This window comes from Bos indicus x Bos taurus, chromosome 13 (genome assembly GCF_003369695.1).
Source record: "Bos indicus x Bos taurus breed Angus x Brahman F1 hybrid chromosome 13, Bos_hybrid_MaternalHap_v2.0, whole genome shotgun sequence".
Classification (NCBI taxonomy): domain Eukaryota; kingdom Metazoa; phylum Chordata; class Mammalia; order Artiodactyla; family Bovidae; genus Bos; species Bos indicus x Bos taurus.
This window is the reverse complement of record NC_040088.1, coordinates 34,203,314-34,221,129: the sequence shown is the minus strand read 5'-3', so window position 1 is coordinate 34,221,129 and position 17,816 is coordinate 34,203,314. Positions and strand designations below refer to the sequence as shown.

Genomic DNA, 17,816 nt, shown 5'->3' with positions numbered 1-17,816 from the left:
ATTTTAGCTTCCCAACTGAAAAAATAATACACATGGATAATAGATTGCTATGAGCTCTTGCTTCAGACTTTTTCTGTTCTACAGGCTGAAGGTTCTGTGCAGGCGAGCTTGATTTTGTCCATCTGGCCTTTTCCAAAACTTTTCTGCTTTTGGCTTCCGGGATTATTTGGGTAAACTGGTTGAGCTGTGCATGGGCGATCCTGGGATACTGGAAAGGACAGAAAGCCTTGGCCTTGGGACTTGTGGTACAGCAGATTTGGGGACTGTCTCAGCTGAGGAAAACAAGTCACTTGACCACATGTCACAGACCTGCCGCTGGGATCTGGTGGAAGTGGGTGGGGCAGAAGGTTCTAAGGTCTCAGACCAGAGCTGTTCTGTCCCCTCGGCTCACACTGTGCCATTATTTCACCTTCCTCTGCAGTTGCTAAGGGCCTGCCCCTGAGCTAGGCGAGATAAATATAAGGCATGAAGTGATTTCTACCATAAAAAGAAAGAAAATCCCTCTCATCCTCTCTTCATACACACACACACACACACACACGCACACACACTCCATGTTGCGCATGTCACGTATAGTAGAAGGAAATCCATTTCACACATAGTTATAGAAACGTGTGCTTTGGTAGCACAAATTTTTCGTATACTGATATATTTATAGACACACACGTGTATATTTGTGTATTACACATATATTTATTGGAATAAAAGAACGCATTTACATAAATAAATTTACATATGTAAATACATATGTCTATCAATGTTAAAGTTTAAGTTACACGCAAATCCAATCTCTAGTTTTCTTTTAATTCTCCTCTCACCTCGGGTAAACACAGAACAGTGTACCCCACGCCTATGCCAAGACGCTTTGTAACTTGGTTGAGTTCTTTAATCGTCTATTCCGGAGTATCTTCAAACTGAAAGCTAAATAACGGGCCAGGAGGGGAAATAAGGCCCGACCTGGCATTCGTCGGGATTTCGTCCTGGGAGTCCCAGCCAGGGCCAGGCGCTCCGACGGATCTCCCCTTTGAGGGCAGGGGCTGGAGGCACGAGCGCCCCCCCGGCGGCCGCGGGTCCCCGCCCTCGGCCCCACCCCACCGCGGCTGCCGCGGCTGCCCCGGCTGCCCGGCTAGCCGTCCACACCCCTGCACACTGCTCCCGCCCGCTCGGGGATCCCCGGCGAGCCGCGCCACCGAGGGGGAGGGTGTTCGGCCTGGGCCGGGAGGGAGACGGCAGGCGGCGTCCCCTTTAAAAGCCGCGAGCGCCGCGCCACGGCGCCGCCACCGCCGCCGTCGCCGCCAGAGTCCTCGCCCCGCCGCGCCGCGCTGCGCCCGGCTCGCGCTGCGCCCGCCGCTCTGCTTCCCACACCCTACCCGGGATTGGCAGCTGCCGCCAGACATCAGCCGCCGCAGGCTCCGCCGCCCACCGAACTACCTCGGGGCGAGCGCCTCGCGGATTACTGGGGACTCAGAGGCACCCGAGCCCGCAGACCCCGCGCGGGTTAGAGCGCCCGGCAGTGCGCGCCGCTGCGCCGTGGCCTCGGCTGACCGGGCCGCGCCGGAGCCGAAGACCGGCGCGCTGAGCCCGAGCGCCGCGATGCCGATCACCTCCCACCGGAGCTCGGGGACCTGGAACGCGCCGACCGAAGTGTGATCGGACCCCAGGCTGGCCACAAAGGGTACAGTGGCTTGGCCTGGGGGCGAAGAGACCGAGGGGAGAGTGCGGCCACCCGCCTCAGCGGCCCGATACTCGGCTCGACTCGCCGGAGAATGTGCCCGAGGACGCCGGAGCGCCGGAGCCGCGGTGGTTTCAACTGGCTAGCGCTAATGGGGGTGCTCTGGAGGAAGGCAGAGTGATGCGGGGGGGCAACTCGCCTGGCACGGAGATCGCCGCTGCGCCCTTCCCCGGACCCGGCGTCGCCCAGGATGGCTGGCCCGAGCCATGGGCCGCGGCGGAGTTAGCGCCGAGCGCCCAACCCTCGCCCCCAGAGTCCCGGAGCCGGCCCAGCGCGGGGCCACGCGTCCCGCGGGCGCTGGTTCCTAAGGACGACGACAGCACCAGCTTTTCCTTTCTCCCTTCCCTTCCCTGCTCTGCACTCCTCCCCCTGCCCGCTGTTGTTGTGTGTCAGCACTTGGCTGGAGACTTCTTGAACTTGCAGGGAGAATAACTTGCGCTCTCCACTTCGCCCCGGTGCCTCTGCCCCAGCGGACCAGCCTCACTGCCTGCGAACCCCGCCGCCTCTACCACTTCTCCGCCGGGCCCGACCCGAGACGCCGCTCCCTGCGTGCTAGGAGGGACTGCCTGGCCGGCACCCGGGAGAAGGAAGAGGCGAAGGAAGGGAACCGGGTCCCCGCGCCAGGTCCTTCAGCCAGAGCTTTTTCCATGTGGAGGCTCTTTCAATGGACGTGTCCCCGCGTGCTTCTTAGACGGTCTGCGGTCTCCTAAAGGTGACAACGTGGGCCGGGGCTGGGGGTGGGCGCGGGTCTCCGGCGGCCGCAGCAGCTGAGCCCCTCCCGGGGCCAGGCCTGGCGGGACGTAAACAGAACAGGTCCACGTGCAGCAGAGCCGCTGAGGGGACACCCACATCCTACCGCCCCTGGCGACCTTAGGCTTGGCCCTCCTGGCTCGCACTCTTCCGCCCCTCCTCCCTCTCCCTCTTCGGGATTTTATTAGGGCTGTTAACACTTGGATGATTTTTTTTTAAGTTAAAGAAGTCCCTTCTAGAGGGTGGCCCGTGGATTTCACCCGTTAGCTGCCAACCTGTACGTCCTGCCGTTTTAACTTCAAGTTTCTCCCGGAGAACTGCTCTCTCTACTCAGAGCCGGGTCCCATTTAGGAAAATATTATACGTTGGGGTTCTCCCTGTTTTTTTTTTTTTTTTTAACCAGGAATGCAAGGGGGGCAGTTATTTCGTGCTACCTTGAACTGACACGTGAATTAACAGATATCAGTCATCTACCTAATAGGAAGATACTTGTGTATATTTACTGCATAGGAGGGGGCGGGGGGAGGGGGGATGGAGTGGCCTGTCCTGACATTTCTGAGGTTAGGTTCGGGTCACAGGTTGCGAGTGATTTCGGAAGTTGTGTCCTTGAGTTTACTGGCTCTGGAAGTTACAGACCCTGTGTGTATCAGGAAGTTCTATACCGTGCCTGTAAGGAAGTCATATGCACCATTTGTGCGTGTTTATACGCAAGTGAGCGCTGTGTGTTTGGGTTAGGTTAGGGGACGGAGGAATGTGAGACTAAGCGATGGTTTTCCCAGGTTCCCTATACAGCTGTCAGCGTGTCACAGGAAAAAAAAAAAAAAAAAAGTGACAGTCACTGACGCAGCGTGGGGTGCGGTGGGGGGCAAATCTTGACGGGTTGAGAATGGGATGGGAGCGGGGAATAGCCATCTGGCTCAGGAACTAGGTGTTCTTCCATTCTCCCAAGCGTTTGAGCTTCAGCTCCTCTTAAGTATCCCCGCGAGTGTTGTCAGCCAGGTGGGCACCCTGGAGGAGGAGGCAAATGGACGGAGCGGGAGCCCGCGGGGGCGGAAGGGGTGAGGGCTGGGCGGGAAACTCCGTGACTAATATCGGCCCTGTCCGCAGGTCGACCATGGTGGCCGGGACCCGCTGTCTTCTAGCGTTGCTGCTTCCCCAGGTCCTCCTGGGCGGCGCGGCCGGCCTCATTCCCGAGCTGGGCCGGAGGAAGTTCGCTGCGTCTGCTGGCCGCTCCTCATCCCAGCCTTCGGACGACGTCCTGAGCGAGTTCGAGTTGCGGCTGCTCAGCATGTTCGGCCTGAAGCAGAGACCCACCCCCAGCAGGGACGCCGTGGTGCCCCCCTACATGCTGGACTTGTACCGCCAGCACTCGGGCCAACCCGGTGCGCCTGCCCCGGACCACCGGCTGGAGAGGGCAGCCAGCCTCGCCAACACCGTGCGCAGCTTCCATCACGAAGGTGAGGCGCGGGGCCGAAGCTTGGGGGCGGAGACGGGGGCGGGGAGTCGTCCGGCAAAGCGCCCCGCCGTGGGCAGACTGCAGGCATCCCTGGCAGGGCAGCTTGGCCCGGGCGCTGCAGACATTTCCCTGTTTGTAAGAACCTTTCCGAACCTGGCTTTCACGCACTGCCTGTGTGGCGGCAGAGCCAGGGATTCCCTTTCGGTAAATCGGCACTCTTTTCCTGGCTTGGAGCCAGAAGAGCGACTCCTCCTCCAGGAACTGGAGAGAAATCAAATGATGGGGAAGATGAGGGCAAAAGGCATGCCCCTAGACTGCGAAACGTGTAAGAATTCCTTAGGAGAAGAATGAGAAGGAGGGGGGCAGATTGGGATCTCTTCACGTCTGTTTGGAAGCCTTTGCTCTATAAATCTGCTTCTCTTGCTTAAGCCAGGGTTTCAGGCATGACAGCGCCAAGGGCAGAATTTTCAGAGATAGTATTGAAAAATCAAAGCCCAGGGCCCCAAAGTCTTTCTAATGTACAGTAGATCTGGGCCTGGTTTGGAAGATTTCAAATCCCTATCTAATCCTCGTGGGAGATCAATTCCCCAATCAATCTTACTGTTTCCACAATGACTTTCTTGTCTTCTGCTTAAATCTGAGAAGAACTTCCTAACAGAGACAAGGCTAGCCTTCAGATGAAAGCTTTTCCAGCAGCTAGCTGCTTGTTTTCCTTTTAGTGCATTGAAATGTGATTTTTTTTTTTTTCTTTTATGATACTGGATGTGGTTTTTCTAAGGTAGGGTATTTCTGCTTGTTTCATCAGAAAGGCATTTAGTGGATTTGAAATGTCTTAGAGCAACTTTTGAGACCTGTTGTACCAAAGTTCTTAGGGCAATTACTCAAAAATACGTTCCACTGCAATTCTTTTTTTACACTTTTAAATGCTCCTTTGGCTTAACACATTCTAAACAGAGCCCAGGTTGCTTCAAGTTCTAGAGGAGGATCCAAAGTTGTATATCACAGAGCAGCCACTTGTGGAATATTGGAGAACTAGTATATAGTTCCCTTTTTCTTACCTTGCCCTGCCGAGGTGGTCGGTTTCAAGTGGAAATCTGTGCTCTGATATAAGCAAATCAGTAGTGTCACAGCCAGGCGTTTTCTCCCAGTGTGGAAGACTTACACTGTGAGAACAGCAGTTGATAGTGGGAAGGGGTTGTAAAGGCAGGTTACATTACTTCATCAAGGCAGCTATACCTAATGAAGGGGACATTGAATTGATAATCAGTTCATTTTTCAGCACGTTTCTAAGGGAGGTGCTCTCTGCTAGCAGAAATTAGTTTTGGAAGGAAGAAAGATCTCATATTACTCCTTCAAGTTTCATCTACTGAAAGCACAAGTTGTCTGTTGTCATGTAGAAATGTTTTTGTTCATGTACATTCTATTATCACCACCTTGGAGTGATTTTAGATCCAGCTCATCATTCCCAACTGATGCTGATTAGATTTGTTTTTCTGGATAGAAAAGTAATACAAATTGCTATTTTGGCTACCTCTTCTGGAGATATAGCAAGGAAATCATTCTTTATTTTTAAGGCCAAGAAGGTACTGTGTGTCTCTTGGAACTTAAAAGGAAGATAGATCATTTAAAACATTTGACACCTAAAAATACTCAGTTGCATGACAATCCCATCAGTGAAGTCTCCATATTTCTCCTTCCTCTTGAAGTGCCTTGACCAAATCTAAACAGGCAAACTTAATATAGTGCGTTATTTTAACTTAAATAGCATACTTGAGCTTATAAGTCAGAATTTATGTCTTTAAACATGTTAAGTGTTATGTGCCAAATAGTACAAAAGTTACCAACTTGCTTAAAATCAATTTGTAATAACTTCAGATTTTAATGCAATTAGATGATAGAAAAAAGCTATGTAATGTTTGCCCCAAATTTTAACAAACCCATTTCTTTTCTTGTTATGACTAGCACATAATCAGTATGCTACAAATGGCCCTTCTTTTGAAGACCAGTTCATTTTTGTATAACCCAGAATTGGGTTTTTGTCATGCGTGACACTAAAAAGTCTTTTAGTAAATCATGTGATTAAGGCTTAGGGTTTAAGAGCAGAATTTGGTTCCTAGAATCTTCATAGGTGTTTATTTATTAAAGGACCAAAGGATCCGATTACAAGAATTACCTGTTGGTTTTATTTGTGGGCAGGATCTGGGTGATTTGGTGAAATACAAGACAAGAAATATCATGGTGGCATTCTTTCAACCCATGTGAGAAGATAATGGATCCACATTGTAGGTGCTTAGACACAGAAATGATCAGTTGTCATTTCTATTAAACTTTCTTTAGTACTTTCTACAGTGGCTTTTACTTGGGAGAGCCCAAGTACTGCAAAACATTTTCTTTTTTCAAAGTTGTTAAAAAGTACTTCAGCCCCATACGCCTTTCAGAACTGCCACTGAGGATTAAAAAATCACTTCTTTTAACTGGAAAATGTTCTTTGCTTTGCTTATAGTTAAAAGCACATTGAAACTGGTTGACTTCATTGGCCCTGCAAAAAAATCTGTATTATTTCCTGTCAGATTGGAATATGGAAGGACCACATGCTTGCTCTCCAGACTCTGAAGGACACAGTTCTCTTTTTGCCTGAAATAACTTGAATTATTTGCCTCTATGACTAAAGCTTTGACTTAAAGATTAACCTATTTTCTACAAATGTAATTTTCATGAAAATACCCAATTAAAAGGAAAGTTCAGGAAACAACTACTGCCCTGTGAAGGAACACTGATTTCCAGTACAACACTTGGATTCCCAATTGAACACTGATTCCCAGTATGAACACAAATTCCCAGTACAACCAAAGGATTTGCACACATATACCCACCAAACCAGTGTTCATCTGGGGATGCTTCCCAGGTGTCCCCAGGTATTTCAGCGTGAATAGGAAAGGCCTCCTTTATGTGGAACAGGCATTCTGTTGGGAAATGCTCATAGATGGAGCCTTTGGTGCCCCTGGAGAAGACAATGGCAATCCACTCCAGTATTCTTGCCTGGAAAATTCCATGGACTGAGGAGCCTGGTAGGCTACAGTCCATGGGGTCGCAAAGAGTCAGACATGACTGAGCGACTTCTCTCTTCTCTCTTTGGTGCCCAGAGAGTTCTTGAACTAATGTTTTACATGCTGCTTCTTTTTTAGTGGTTCGTCTCTGTTCCCTGTTGATCCCTCCTCATTGAGCTATTTTGTCTTTTTTTTAAAGACTTGACCTTTTGTATCTTTCACCAGGTAGGCAACTTATAATAAGAGGACCCTGGGTCATTCCACAGGTGTTGGGAGTTAAGGGTGTGCAGAGGCCAAATCAGAGTTAGTGAATGTGACCATGTTCTCTCTTTTAGCTGCCATCTCCTTTGTTGTCTTTAATTTTTAAAGGATTCACTTGAACCTTTTGTATTTAATCTTTTTTTTTCTCCTTGATGCATTAATTCTCTCTCTCTTTCTGTATATATATATACATTCTCTAATCATTATTTTATATTTTGGACATGATTATTTTTTAATCTCCACTACTTTCATTTTATTTCAGGGCAATAATTTCTAACCTTACTGACTAGCTAGAACATTTGCAGGTTTTCATTGTTGTTTTCTAAACGAACATTTTTTATTCAAAGATTGTTGCAAAATTCTCAAAACGTAATGACAACTCATTTTTTGCTAAAACTCATCATACTGTGAAAGAAAAAGACAGCCACAGAATGAATATCAGTGGTTCCAAACAAGATCTGCATGTCCCAGTGCCTGCCACCTTACTTTTCTGCTTATTTAGTTCTGTCTGCTTCCTCCATCATTTCTATTCCTTTAACTGGGACAGAGCTCACCCTGCAGATTTATTTGTATTACATATAAATCTGCCTCTGTTGGTTTTGACTTTTGCTTGAGTTTTTGACTCCTCCCCCATGTTAGATGGTGCCATCTAGTGGCCAGAAACCTGGGGCCTACCGTAGGCTCAACTGCATAGCTATGCACTGTGACCTTAGGAAAGTCACATAACCTCTCTGAGCTCCACTTACTTCATTTACAAAATGGAGCTAGTAACAGTTTCTCTCTAATTGATCTGTCATAAGGTAATTCATATTACCCTGGTAATTCATATTCTCCCCTGGTCTAGGGAAGAGGAAGTCAAAATGAGCTTAGGCCAGCTGTGGGAATTCAGTCTTATCTTTGGATTATTTTGATATAGATGAATAACTGACAGTGTAGATGATTAAGTTAGAACTTTGCTTTTAGGAGAGAGGTTGAATGTCATTTTTACCATATTTTCCCTTACTTTCCCACATTTTTGCACCCATAGCTCCATTTATTTGATTAAGAATTTAAAAGTTCAGGGACCCACATCTAAAATACTCTGGAATCCTCAGATCCCTTGGCAAGTGCAGCTTATTCAATAAAGATTATTCACATATACCTCAGAGAAATGTACAATACCTACTTAGGTAAGTGCTCCGTTATTTTCAGAATCCCCAGGCTTGATGTGATGATTTGTAACTTTATTTCATTTCAAAAAGTTCAGATTTTTTTCTACCTTCTAGAAAAAATTCATGTTCCCTTGCAGATCAAAGGAGAGGGTACCGTAACTTTGGTCAGTTTTCCTGGGTTTGGGAATTCCTGTGATCTTCTGACATATCTCTGTGACCAGAGTCTGCAGTTAGGAGTCTTGTAGAGGTCTTTGAATTAAGAAGGGATAGTGGTCCGGTAGGGATTAGGTTGACTGAGATGAAGCTGCAATATTGGAGAAAGATCTTCACATTACTAGTTAATATTTAATAGTGTCAAGTTTTTTCCTTTGCTAAGTGAGTCTTCTTTTGCCACTTATTAATACCTCCAATGAGATTTTGGAGCTCCTGATATTGCCTTTTAATAGGTTAAATCTAGTTGAATTGTGGGAGTTTTATATAATTCAGTAATACATTGGTCTTTTGGAGGGTTATTGTTCTATTTGGGCTTCCCAGGTGGCTCAAGGTAAAGAATCTGCCTGCCAATGCAGGAGACACCAGTTGGATCCCTTGGTCAGCAAGGTCCCCTGGAGGAGGAAATGGCGATCCACTCCAGTATTCTTATCTGGGGAATCCCATGGACAGAGGAGCCTGGTGGACTACAGTTCATGGGGATGCAAAGAGTTGGATATGACTGAGCATACATTCATTATTGTTCTATTTAATGCCTCTTTTATACCCATCCTCCTTGCTTCATTTACTTGTTTCTCATGCTTACCTGAGAGATTGTTCATCTTCTTCCTGGCTGTGTGTGATATTTTTCTGGGCTTGTTTGTCAATACAGCTGTTCCACAAAGGCCCCAGATAATGTGCCTTTCCTTCCCCTCTTTAAGAAGAGCAAGAAACTCCTGTGTTCTGAGATCAGCGAAGTCAGTTGCTTGGGGCCAGGTCTGGCTTTGGGTCATTGTGTCTGGAGGACGCTGCTGATTTTTATATCACTCTTGTTTTCTCTGGTAGCTTCTCTGCCAAAAGTGGAAACATCAGAGGGCTCCTGAATTGCAGGAGGTAAACACAATCCTTGATATTGGAGGAGGGCTCTGGTTGATTGGTGGGAGGGTTATTTTAAAATAGTGCCTGGTCTGAAGTACCATTAGCCAGGCAGCAGAGTTTAGAGCTCTCCCAAAGATAGCCCTACAGGTGTGGGTTAGTCCATGTCTAAGGAGAGGAGCTTTAGATCTACTCATCCATGGCTTCAACTCTTACTCCTTGGCCAACACTAATGGTTCTTCTGTTCATCTTTATATTCTTTAACAAAAAAGGCACTTTGTTTCTGGAAGTTTATACTTGAACATGAAAAGCATTCTTTAAAACCTTTAGGCTCAAAGAGCAGTTCCCCAGCTTCCAGCATTCCCTTACCTTCGAGCTGCTGGAAATACTGAATCTCAGGCCCCACCCCAGACTCACCAGTTGAATCAGAATCTGCATTTGAAGAGTTAAGGTGTCCTAGGTGATTTGCATGAAGGTTAAAGTTCCCAAGCATACCATTAAAGCATTCCTCCATAATTTACTGTAAACCACCCCTGTTGACCTTAGCTTGCGGTAATGACTGTTGCTTTGATGATGAAGGTTTGTAAGGTAGAACCTTTGAGGGAATGATCTGATTATCCTTTGCTAAGATACCTAGATTTTGTGAACAATGAATAGCTATTTGGTTTAGGAGAAATACAACTATAAAATCAATGAAAAATGATTTCCTCTTATGGTGATGACATGGAACTGTGGCTAAATTGATTTTGCTGGCACTCAGGTTGGATCCTGAATGAAGCAGGTAAAATTTGTTGACAGTGAAATGACAGGATGTGGTAAAGCTAGAAGAAAGTAAACCCAAATATCTCAAAATTCCAGTGCTATTCACTATTAATTTAATAATAATGTGTACTTTTTATGAATTGCAGACTAAACATTCAAGGTGCTATGTTATATTGTTTGTTCAAAAAGCAGTACTTAAAATTGAAATTCTAGAATTTTAAATCAGGAAGAATTTTCTACATGTAGCCCACTTAAATGACTATTTTAAGATAATGATAATAGATACAAAATGATTATTCTGTATTTAGATTATCTCTTACATCATGAATATCATAATGGCATTTCTGTAAATTTTCATAAATTTAGCAGGGGGTTTGTCTGTATCCTGTAGCCTATTATTGGGTGTGTGTATATAAATATTTGGTTTGTTTGTTTGTTTGTTTTGTTTTAAGATAAAGGAATTATAAATAGAAGAGAATCATTTTTTCCCCAAAAACGTCTGAAATGAGATTTTTATTTTTGAGGTCATAAGGAGGTTAGAGAACAAAGTTGGGAAGTTAACTTCTCTTGAAATTGTCCAGCCTTAATTACTACAGTGTCCTAGTTCCACCCTTAGGTTTCCAAAGAAGCAGATCCCTTGTAAATGCCTTTGTTTCTGGACTTTTGAGTAAAATAGTAGGGTGTACTTTGCAAAATGTCATCGTTGATGTTGAGTTTCAGAGTCTTTAATTAGGAAACTGAAATCTGTATATCGAGATTTGTAAATCATCTAAATTGCAGAGTAATGTTTTAGAATACCGCTTAAGGGATTGACATTAAAGCCTTTTTCTTTTTAAGAAATGCAATAATTTCCTCAAATCCTCACTCATTAGGCCTCTACTAACTACAGTGCTGACTTTTTTTTTTGCCCTAAAGTCTGTGAATTCCAAAGAAATGCTTCACCATTCCCCCCATTATTATAGCCACCTGGAAGCAGTATTCACATATTAGATTAAAAAAAAATGACAATGAATTGTGAAATTTTGTTTCTTAGTGTATTGACATAAATGTATGGAAAAGGGAGGATAGTTTCTTTATCTAAAGGGGAAATTGTAATTTTCTGGTTGCAGACGTTACATGGGTTGAATCAAACCCTGAAGTGATGTTTATAAATCCTTATATACAATCAGACTGTCTTACTTGCCTTACTGAACACTTTTTCTTTTTTTCCACTTTTTCATATCAAATTAGAATCTTTGGAAGAACTGCCGGAAATGAGTGGGAAAACAACCCGGCGATTCTTCTTTAATTTAACTTCTATCCCCACTGAGGAGTTTATCACCTCAGCAGAACTTCAGGTCTTTCGGAAACATATGCCCGAAGCTTTGGAAAACAATAGCAGTTTCCATCACCGAATTAATATTTATGAAATTATAAAACCTGCCACAGCTAACTCCAAGTTCCCTGTGACGAGACTTTTGGACACCAGGTTGGTGACTCAGAATGCCAGTAGGTGGGAGAGCTTCGATGTCACCCCCGCCGTGATGAGGTGGACCGCCCAGGGGCTCACCAACCATGGGTTCGTGGTGGAGGTAGCCCACCCAGAGGACAGCCATGGGGCCTCCAAGAGGCATGTGCGGATTAGCAGGTCTTTGCACCAAGATGAGCACAGCTGGTCACAGATAAGGCCCTTGCTTGTCACTTTTGGCCACGATGGGAAAGGACACCCTCTCCACAGAAGAGAAAAGCGGCAAGCAAAACACAAACAGCGGAAACGCCTCAAGTCCAGCTGTAAGAGACACCCTTTATATGTGGACTTCAGTGATGTGGGGTGGAATGACTGGATCGTTGCACCGCCGGGGTATCATGCCTTTTACTGCCATGGGGAGTGCCCTTTTCCCCTGGCCGATCACCTTAACTCCACGAATCATGCCATTGTCCAAACTCTGGTCAACTCAGTTAACTCTAAGATTCCCAAGGCATGCTGTGTCCCAACAGAGCTCAGCGCCATCTCCATGCTGTACCTTGATGAGAATGAGAAGGTGGTATTAAAGAACTATCAGGACATGGTTGTCGAGGGTTGTGGGTGTCGTTAGCACAGCAAAATAAAATATAAATATATATATATATATTAGAAAAACAGCAAAAAAATCAAGTTGACACTTTAATATTTCCCAATGAAGACTTTATTTATGGAATGGAATGGAGAAAAAGAAAAACACAGCTATTTTGAAAATATATTTATATCTACGAAAAGAAGTTGGGAAAACAAATATTTTAATCAGAGAATTATTCCTTAAAGATTTTAAAATGTATTTAGTTGTACATTTTATATGGGTTCAGCCCCAGCACATGAAGTATAATGGTCAGATTTATTTTGTATTTATTTACTATTATAACCACTTTTTAGGAAAAATAGCTAATTTGTATTTATATGTAATCAAAGGAAGTATTGGGTTTGTACATAATTTTCCAAAAATTGTAGTTGTTTTTCAGTTGTGTGTATTTAAGATGAAAAGTCTACATGGAAGGTTACTCTGGCAAAGTGCTTAGCACATTTGCTTTTTTTTGCAGCGCTACTGTTAAGGTCACAAGTTCAAGTCCAGGAAAAAAAAAAAAGTGGATAATCCACTCTGCTGACTTTCAAGATTATTATATTATTCAGTTCTCAGGAATGTTGCAGAGTGGTTGTCCAGTCCGTGAGAATTTACATCCTTATTAGGTGGAATATTTGGATAAGAACCAGACATTACTGATTTAATATAGAAACCCTTCCCCTAACCCTTAATTTGCAGAAAGAGTAAAGCAAGACCAATATAAATAATTAGGAAAACGATGAACCTACAGGAAGGTGAATGATGGTTTGTTGTTCTTTCCTAAACTAGTGACCCCTTCAAAGGAGCTGGACTGGCCAAAGTATTAAATAAAATATAAGATTTCTTCATTATTGATATCGTGATCATGTATATTTAAAATTGATATCTAGTGGCCCTCGTGAAGAGTTGGAAATCAATTTGTATTTCACTTTTACCTCACCTGGGAGCTCTTTATGCTCAGAAGGACTCAATTTTCTAACTTTGCCCCCCACACAGCAAAATTGTTTTCTGCCTACCCCAGTTCTCTGTTCCATCAGCTTGTTTTTCTTTCTAAGGTTATGTGTTTAAACACATTTCTCCAAATGTTAAACCTATTTCAGATAATAAATATCAAAGTTCTTTCATTTCATTCTATAAAGACCAACCTGCAAGAGAAAACGGTGCATGTGTACAGTGTTCACAGAGTTTCCTTACATTTGCTTACATTTTGGCTTCTGAGGCTACTCATTTTGGAGGGAGGTAGGAAGAAGGCAAGGAGCTGTTGGAAATTTGCTAGCAAGTCATTGGCTAATTCTTAGGAATTGATCAATGCTTTAGTATTTAGTACTTCTTTGGAGCAGGATGATATAAGAGAAAACCAATGCTACAAAATAGGCAAAACCTGGGGAACCCAAGATAAAGTTTCAGAGATGGTATCCCATGCAACTGAGGCAATGGTGCCAAAAAATTAGAAAGGGAAAGTGTCTAAGAGCAGCTTCTACAAGGTCATCTGCCAACTGGACTAAAGCCCAAGCAGAATGAAGTCAAATTAGGCCACTCAGAATGAACACTTACAAAGGACAGGGGTTCTGTGTTCTGGGTTGAAATCAGACCCAAGGAAGGGTTGGGTGGGTATGCTCATATGGCCAAGGGTCCCACCATGCCCCATAATTTTACTTGAAGTATTTTAAGGTCAATTTCTAGGACTTTGTGTCACCTCTGGTCCTATTGTGATTGAAAAGGTCTTGTTCCAGTTTCCTTTTCTAGCCCTGCCTTGGGATTGGCCAAACAAAAGAGTATGTTAGTAAAGGAACACTTTCATCATCAGATTCTTCCCAGGAATTAGCCTGTGATGAGCATGTTACATTTTGGATTGTGTTTTGGGTATGATAGGTTTGACCCTGTGTTTTGAGATTATATAGGCAGATTTTTTTTTTTTTTTTTTTAAGAAAAGTAGTATTTTTGTTGTTGTTGTTTAGCCCCTAAGTCTTGTCCTACTCTTTTGCGACCCCATGGACTGTAGCCCACCAGGCTCCTCTGTTCATGGTATCTCCCAGGCAAGAATACTGGAAGGGGTTGCCATTTCCTTCTTCAGGGGATCTTCTCAACCCATGGATCGAACCCACATCATCTGTGTCTACTTCACTGGCAGGTGAATTCTTTACCACTGAGCCACCTGGGAAGCAACAGGCTTTGAGATGATGTAGATCATGTTATTTTAGAAAAATTACTATAAGTTATCTTCTACTCCTTCCACTTTTAAAATCTTTCAGTTCCTTTTTATCCCTATCCTATTGCTCTTGCACCCAATAGAAGGCAAGATCATCTCTGTCCCTCACACTCTTCTTCCTCTCTTGACGTGGACGTGAGGGGCAGGCTGCACAGTCTTAACATCTTGAAAAATAGTAATCCATGTTTTGTCATTTCTGAACACTCCAGATGACAGTGCAAAAGTATATAGCCCAAGAATTCCCATACATTTGGCAGTTTCATCCCTTTTTACACCTCTGCTTAATTGGTTCTGAATTTCATAGTGAAAATGATTCTCAAGTGTGTTCTCTTGCATAATATATATGTGTAAATATATATAGACATATATATGTGCAATATATGTAAATATATGTGAATAAACATGCAAATTTGTAACTACATATAAACATATACACAAATATATGTGTAAATATATATAGACATATATGTAATATATAAATATACATACAAAGATATATGTGGTAAGTATTACATATAGGTAGATGATGGTATTTTCAGTTTAGTTCCAGATATTTTGTAATAGTTGAAGACTCTGACCCTCTTGGCAGTTCAGTAGAGAAACAGAATATTCTTACATATATTCTACATTCCTACAGACATTTTGGCTCACATTCTTCATTCTGAGAAAAAAGAAGTGTCATAACTAACCCCATGACACTGAATGTTTTCAGTTTTCAGTCTCTGTTCTATAGGAACCTTTGAATCCTTTTAGAATTGGCTTTCAAAAAATGTAAGTTTCTGAATTTGGGGAGATTACCTTTCAAAATTGATTAAGTTGTGTCATCTGGTTTTGTGCTTGTCTGGGCTGTGTCCGCTTCCCTGGCATGGTTTTAACTTGTATGGCAGGTCCAGATAGCTCTGTTCATGTTTTGCCTTCAAAATTGGGGAGGAAGAAGATGAGTGGTTTACAGATTTCTCTATGCTTCCATGTTTTTCATAACTTCTACTCCATTTCCTGCTTTATATTGTATCTCAAGGGTGAAGAATTGAGAGACTATCTATCAGTCTGGTCTATGTAACAGGTTACATCATTTTGGATAATTTAAATGTTCCATATTTTTTCCTTAGTTTTTTATCAGAGGTGGAATAATCATTTATGAAAATCAGAGCACTTTTTAAAATAGTGTATTTCTATTCTTAACTCATATTAATGTTAAGGTATCAATTCACTGAATGTTAGATGCTACAGCCCTCCGATCTATAATAAGGCAAAAAGAACACAACCTTGCAGTAAAAAGAACAATTTAAATGTAGAAATAAGTGTGACATAGATGGGCGATCACAAAGAAGTATGACTGCTCTGGAACTATTCTGTTGCTTTTCTGCTTTATTTTTTTTTTTGCAGGGGGCAGGTAGGGTGAGGTGAGATGAGACGGAGAATAAATGCAGGTCTACTTCACTCAGTAAATTGCTTTTCCTCTTGCCTCCACCCCACTGGCATAAATTATACCCTTATGGTATTCTCCAGGGCAGAATTTTCTGACCATCTCCCTGCCCTGCAAACTTCAAAGTGAACTTCTACCTAAGAAATGATGCTCTAAATAAAACTTATTAGATTTTATTGTGCATGGGAATCACCAGTATCACTTCCAGGAGAATGCAGCCTTGATGCATCTACAGACCCCCTGGGATCATGTTACATCAGTTTTGTTTCCATGAGCCTGGGGTAGGGCCTGAGATTCTACATTTCCAACATGTTCCCAGGTGTAGGTTCTAAGAATTCTCTGTCACAACAGCAGAAAGACCAAGTTTAGGCCCCTCATTAAGAAGCAGCACTTAAAAACAAAACAACCAAACCTATATACAGTAAGGCATTTAGATACATTTTATCTGAAATGATGCCCTATGTATTTTTTTCAAAGGCATTCTTTTCCCCCACAAGATGACTGGCAATTTTGTGTTCTAGCCACCCTCAGACATGAAAACACTTGGTTACTTATCTTGTAAAATCTGCTCAGCTTGCTTGCATGGGCATGTAGGTAGTCAGTTTAGTCAAATACGTGTCAGTACATCTATGTGGATGGGGGAGCAGGTGCAAGCCTTTAACGTACTTTTTAAAAGTCTAACACTTAAGTCAGTCCATGGAGTTGATCCCGTGTGATCTTAGTGCCAAGCATCTGAGTTAAAAGTTTTCCCTTTGAAGGCAGCAAATAGATGTCATACATTTGAAGCACTTGTTTATACTAAAAATGATGCTTGAATTTTTTTTTTTTTAAGTTCTAAGACAGTTGACTGTACAGCACCACTGAGCTTAGAGGGCGATACAAAGCTTCCCAAGCTGGTATTTGACATTTGATTTAATGGATGTTGGAATTTGTAATGCTGCGGTTGGCTTCGAATAAGGTGCTGAAGTGAATGGACTCTGGCTAGAAAAAGCCAAAGGAACTGAGTTCCCTCAGCAAAGAAGGAACTTTGTCTTGACCCCTTTTTTGTAGCAAGATGTCTTAGGAAGGTCATCTGTTTAGTAGGCTCATTTTACTTTTGGGGGGAGAACTTTGAAGGTTTCTTGCAAACAATTCAGTTTGCAATATTTGTGGAAGTAATGCTTAAATGAATGAATCCTAATCTCAGATACACTCTTTATATATATAATGTTGACATACACATAGATGTAGATACATACAGACAGACATAGACATACACATATTTTTTATCTTGCAGATATCTATAACCCAGGAGGATAATCTTGGTTTGTTCCTGTCTGGGGACCAAATGCTGAGTGTAGGGTGCCTAATTTTGTATCTGTTGGGTCTATTATTTCTTTTAGGTCTCCACACTTTGGACTGAGTCTCTCTGAGGTACATAAGCAGTACGCCAGACAGCCAGACACTGGCTTGAATGCCACTTCCAGCCTGTTTGCCCCAAGCCCCGGGCCCCACTCCAAGTCATGCCAGGACTGCATTCATGCTGCAGTGTGTCTTGATGTGCAGCTTTCTCTGCAAACTGCCCATTGCTGAAAGCTCCCCTCTTGAGGAGCAGACTCTCATCTGGTCTGCATTTACACTGGAACTGCTTGGCCACAACACGATGAGAGAATAATTATTGAACTATTTTACTGGACAACTATTTCCAAATTGTTGATTTTTTATTGATTTCAGGAGGCAAGCTAATTGCCCCATGGCAACTTGATGTGAACATTTAATGAAGATCAGGAAACAGAGTTTATGAAAAGCTGTTGTATAGTCACTGCAAAGTTTCAAGAACTGTTTTATACTTCCTGACAGTGCTGGGCCGAGCTTAATGGTTTGTTTTTATTACTTAAGAGTG

At 43.3% G+C, this 17,816-nt stretch overlaps 1 protein-coding gene across 1 annotated transcript; it reads left to right on the top strand.

Annotated features, from left to right (window-relative positions):
- The first annotated feature begins 1,463 nt into the window (after nt 1-1,463).
- BMP2 (bone morphogenetic protein 2) lies at nt 1,464-13,423 on the top strand. The gene is made up of 3 exons (XM_027559394.1): nt 1,464-2,444; nt 3,590-3,939; nt 11,455-13,423. Exons 2-3 carry the CDS (start codon nt 3,597-3,599, stop codon nt 12,297-12,299), a joined length of 1,188 nt encoding a protein of 395 aa, XP_027415195.1. The 5' UTR covers nt 1,464-2,444; nt 3,590-3,596; the 3' UTR covers nt 12,300-13,423.
- Nucleotides 13,424-17,816: the final 4,393 nt, after the last annotated feature.

What these genes read in the sequence shown, in the direction of transcription:
- BMP2 (XM_027559394.1), top strand. Translation starts at nt 3,597, where the DNA reads ATGGTGGCCGGGACCCGCTGTCTTCTAGCGTTGCTGCTTCCCCAGGTC. An exon ending in GCGCAGCTTCCATCACGAAG is followed by an intron (nt 3,940 to 11,454) that starts GTGAGGCGCGGG and finishes ATATCAAATTAG; the next exon opens with AATCTTTGGAAGAACTGCCG.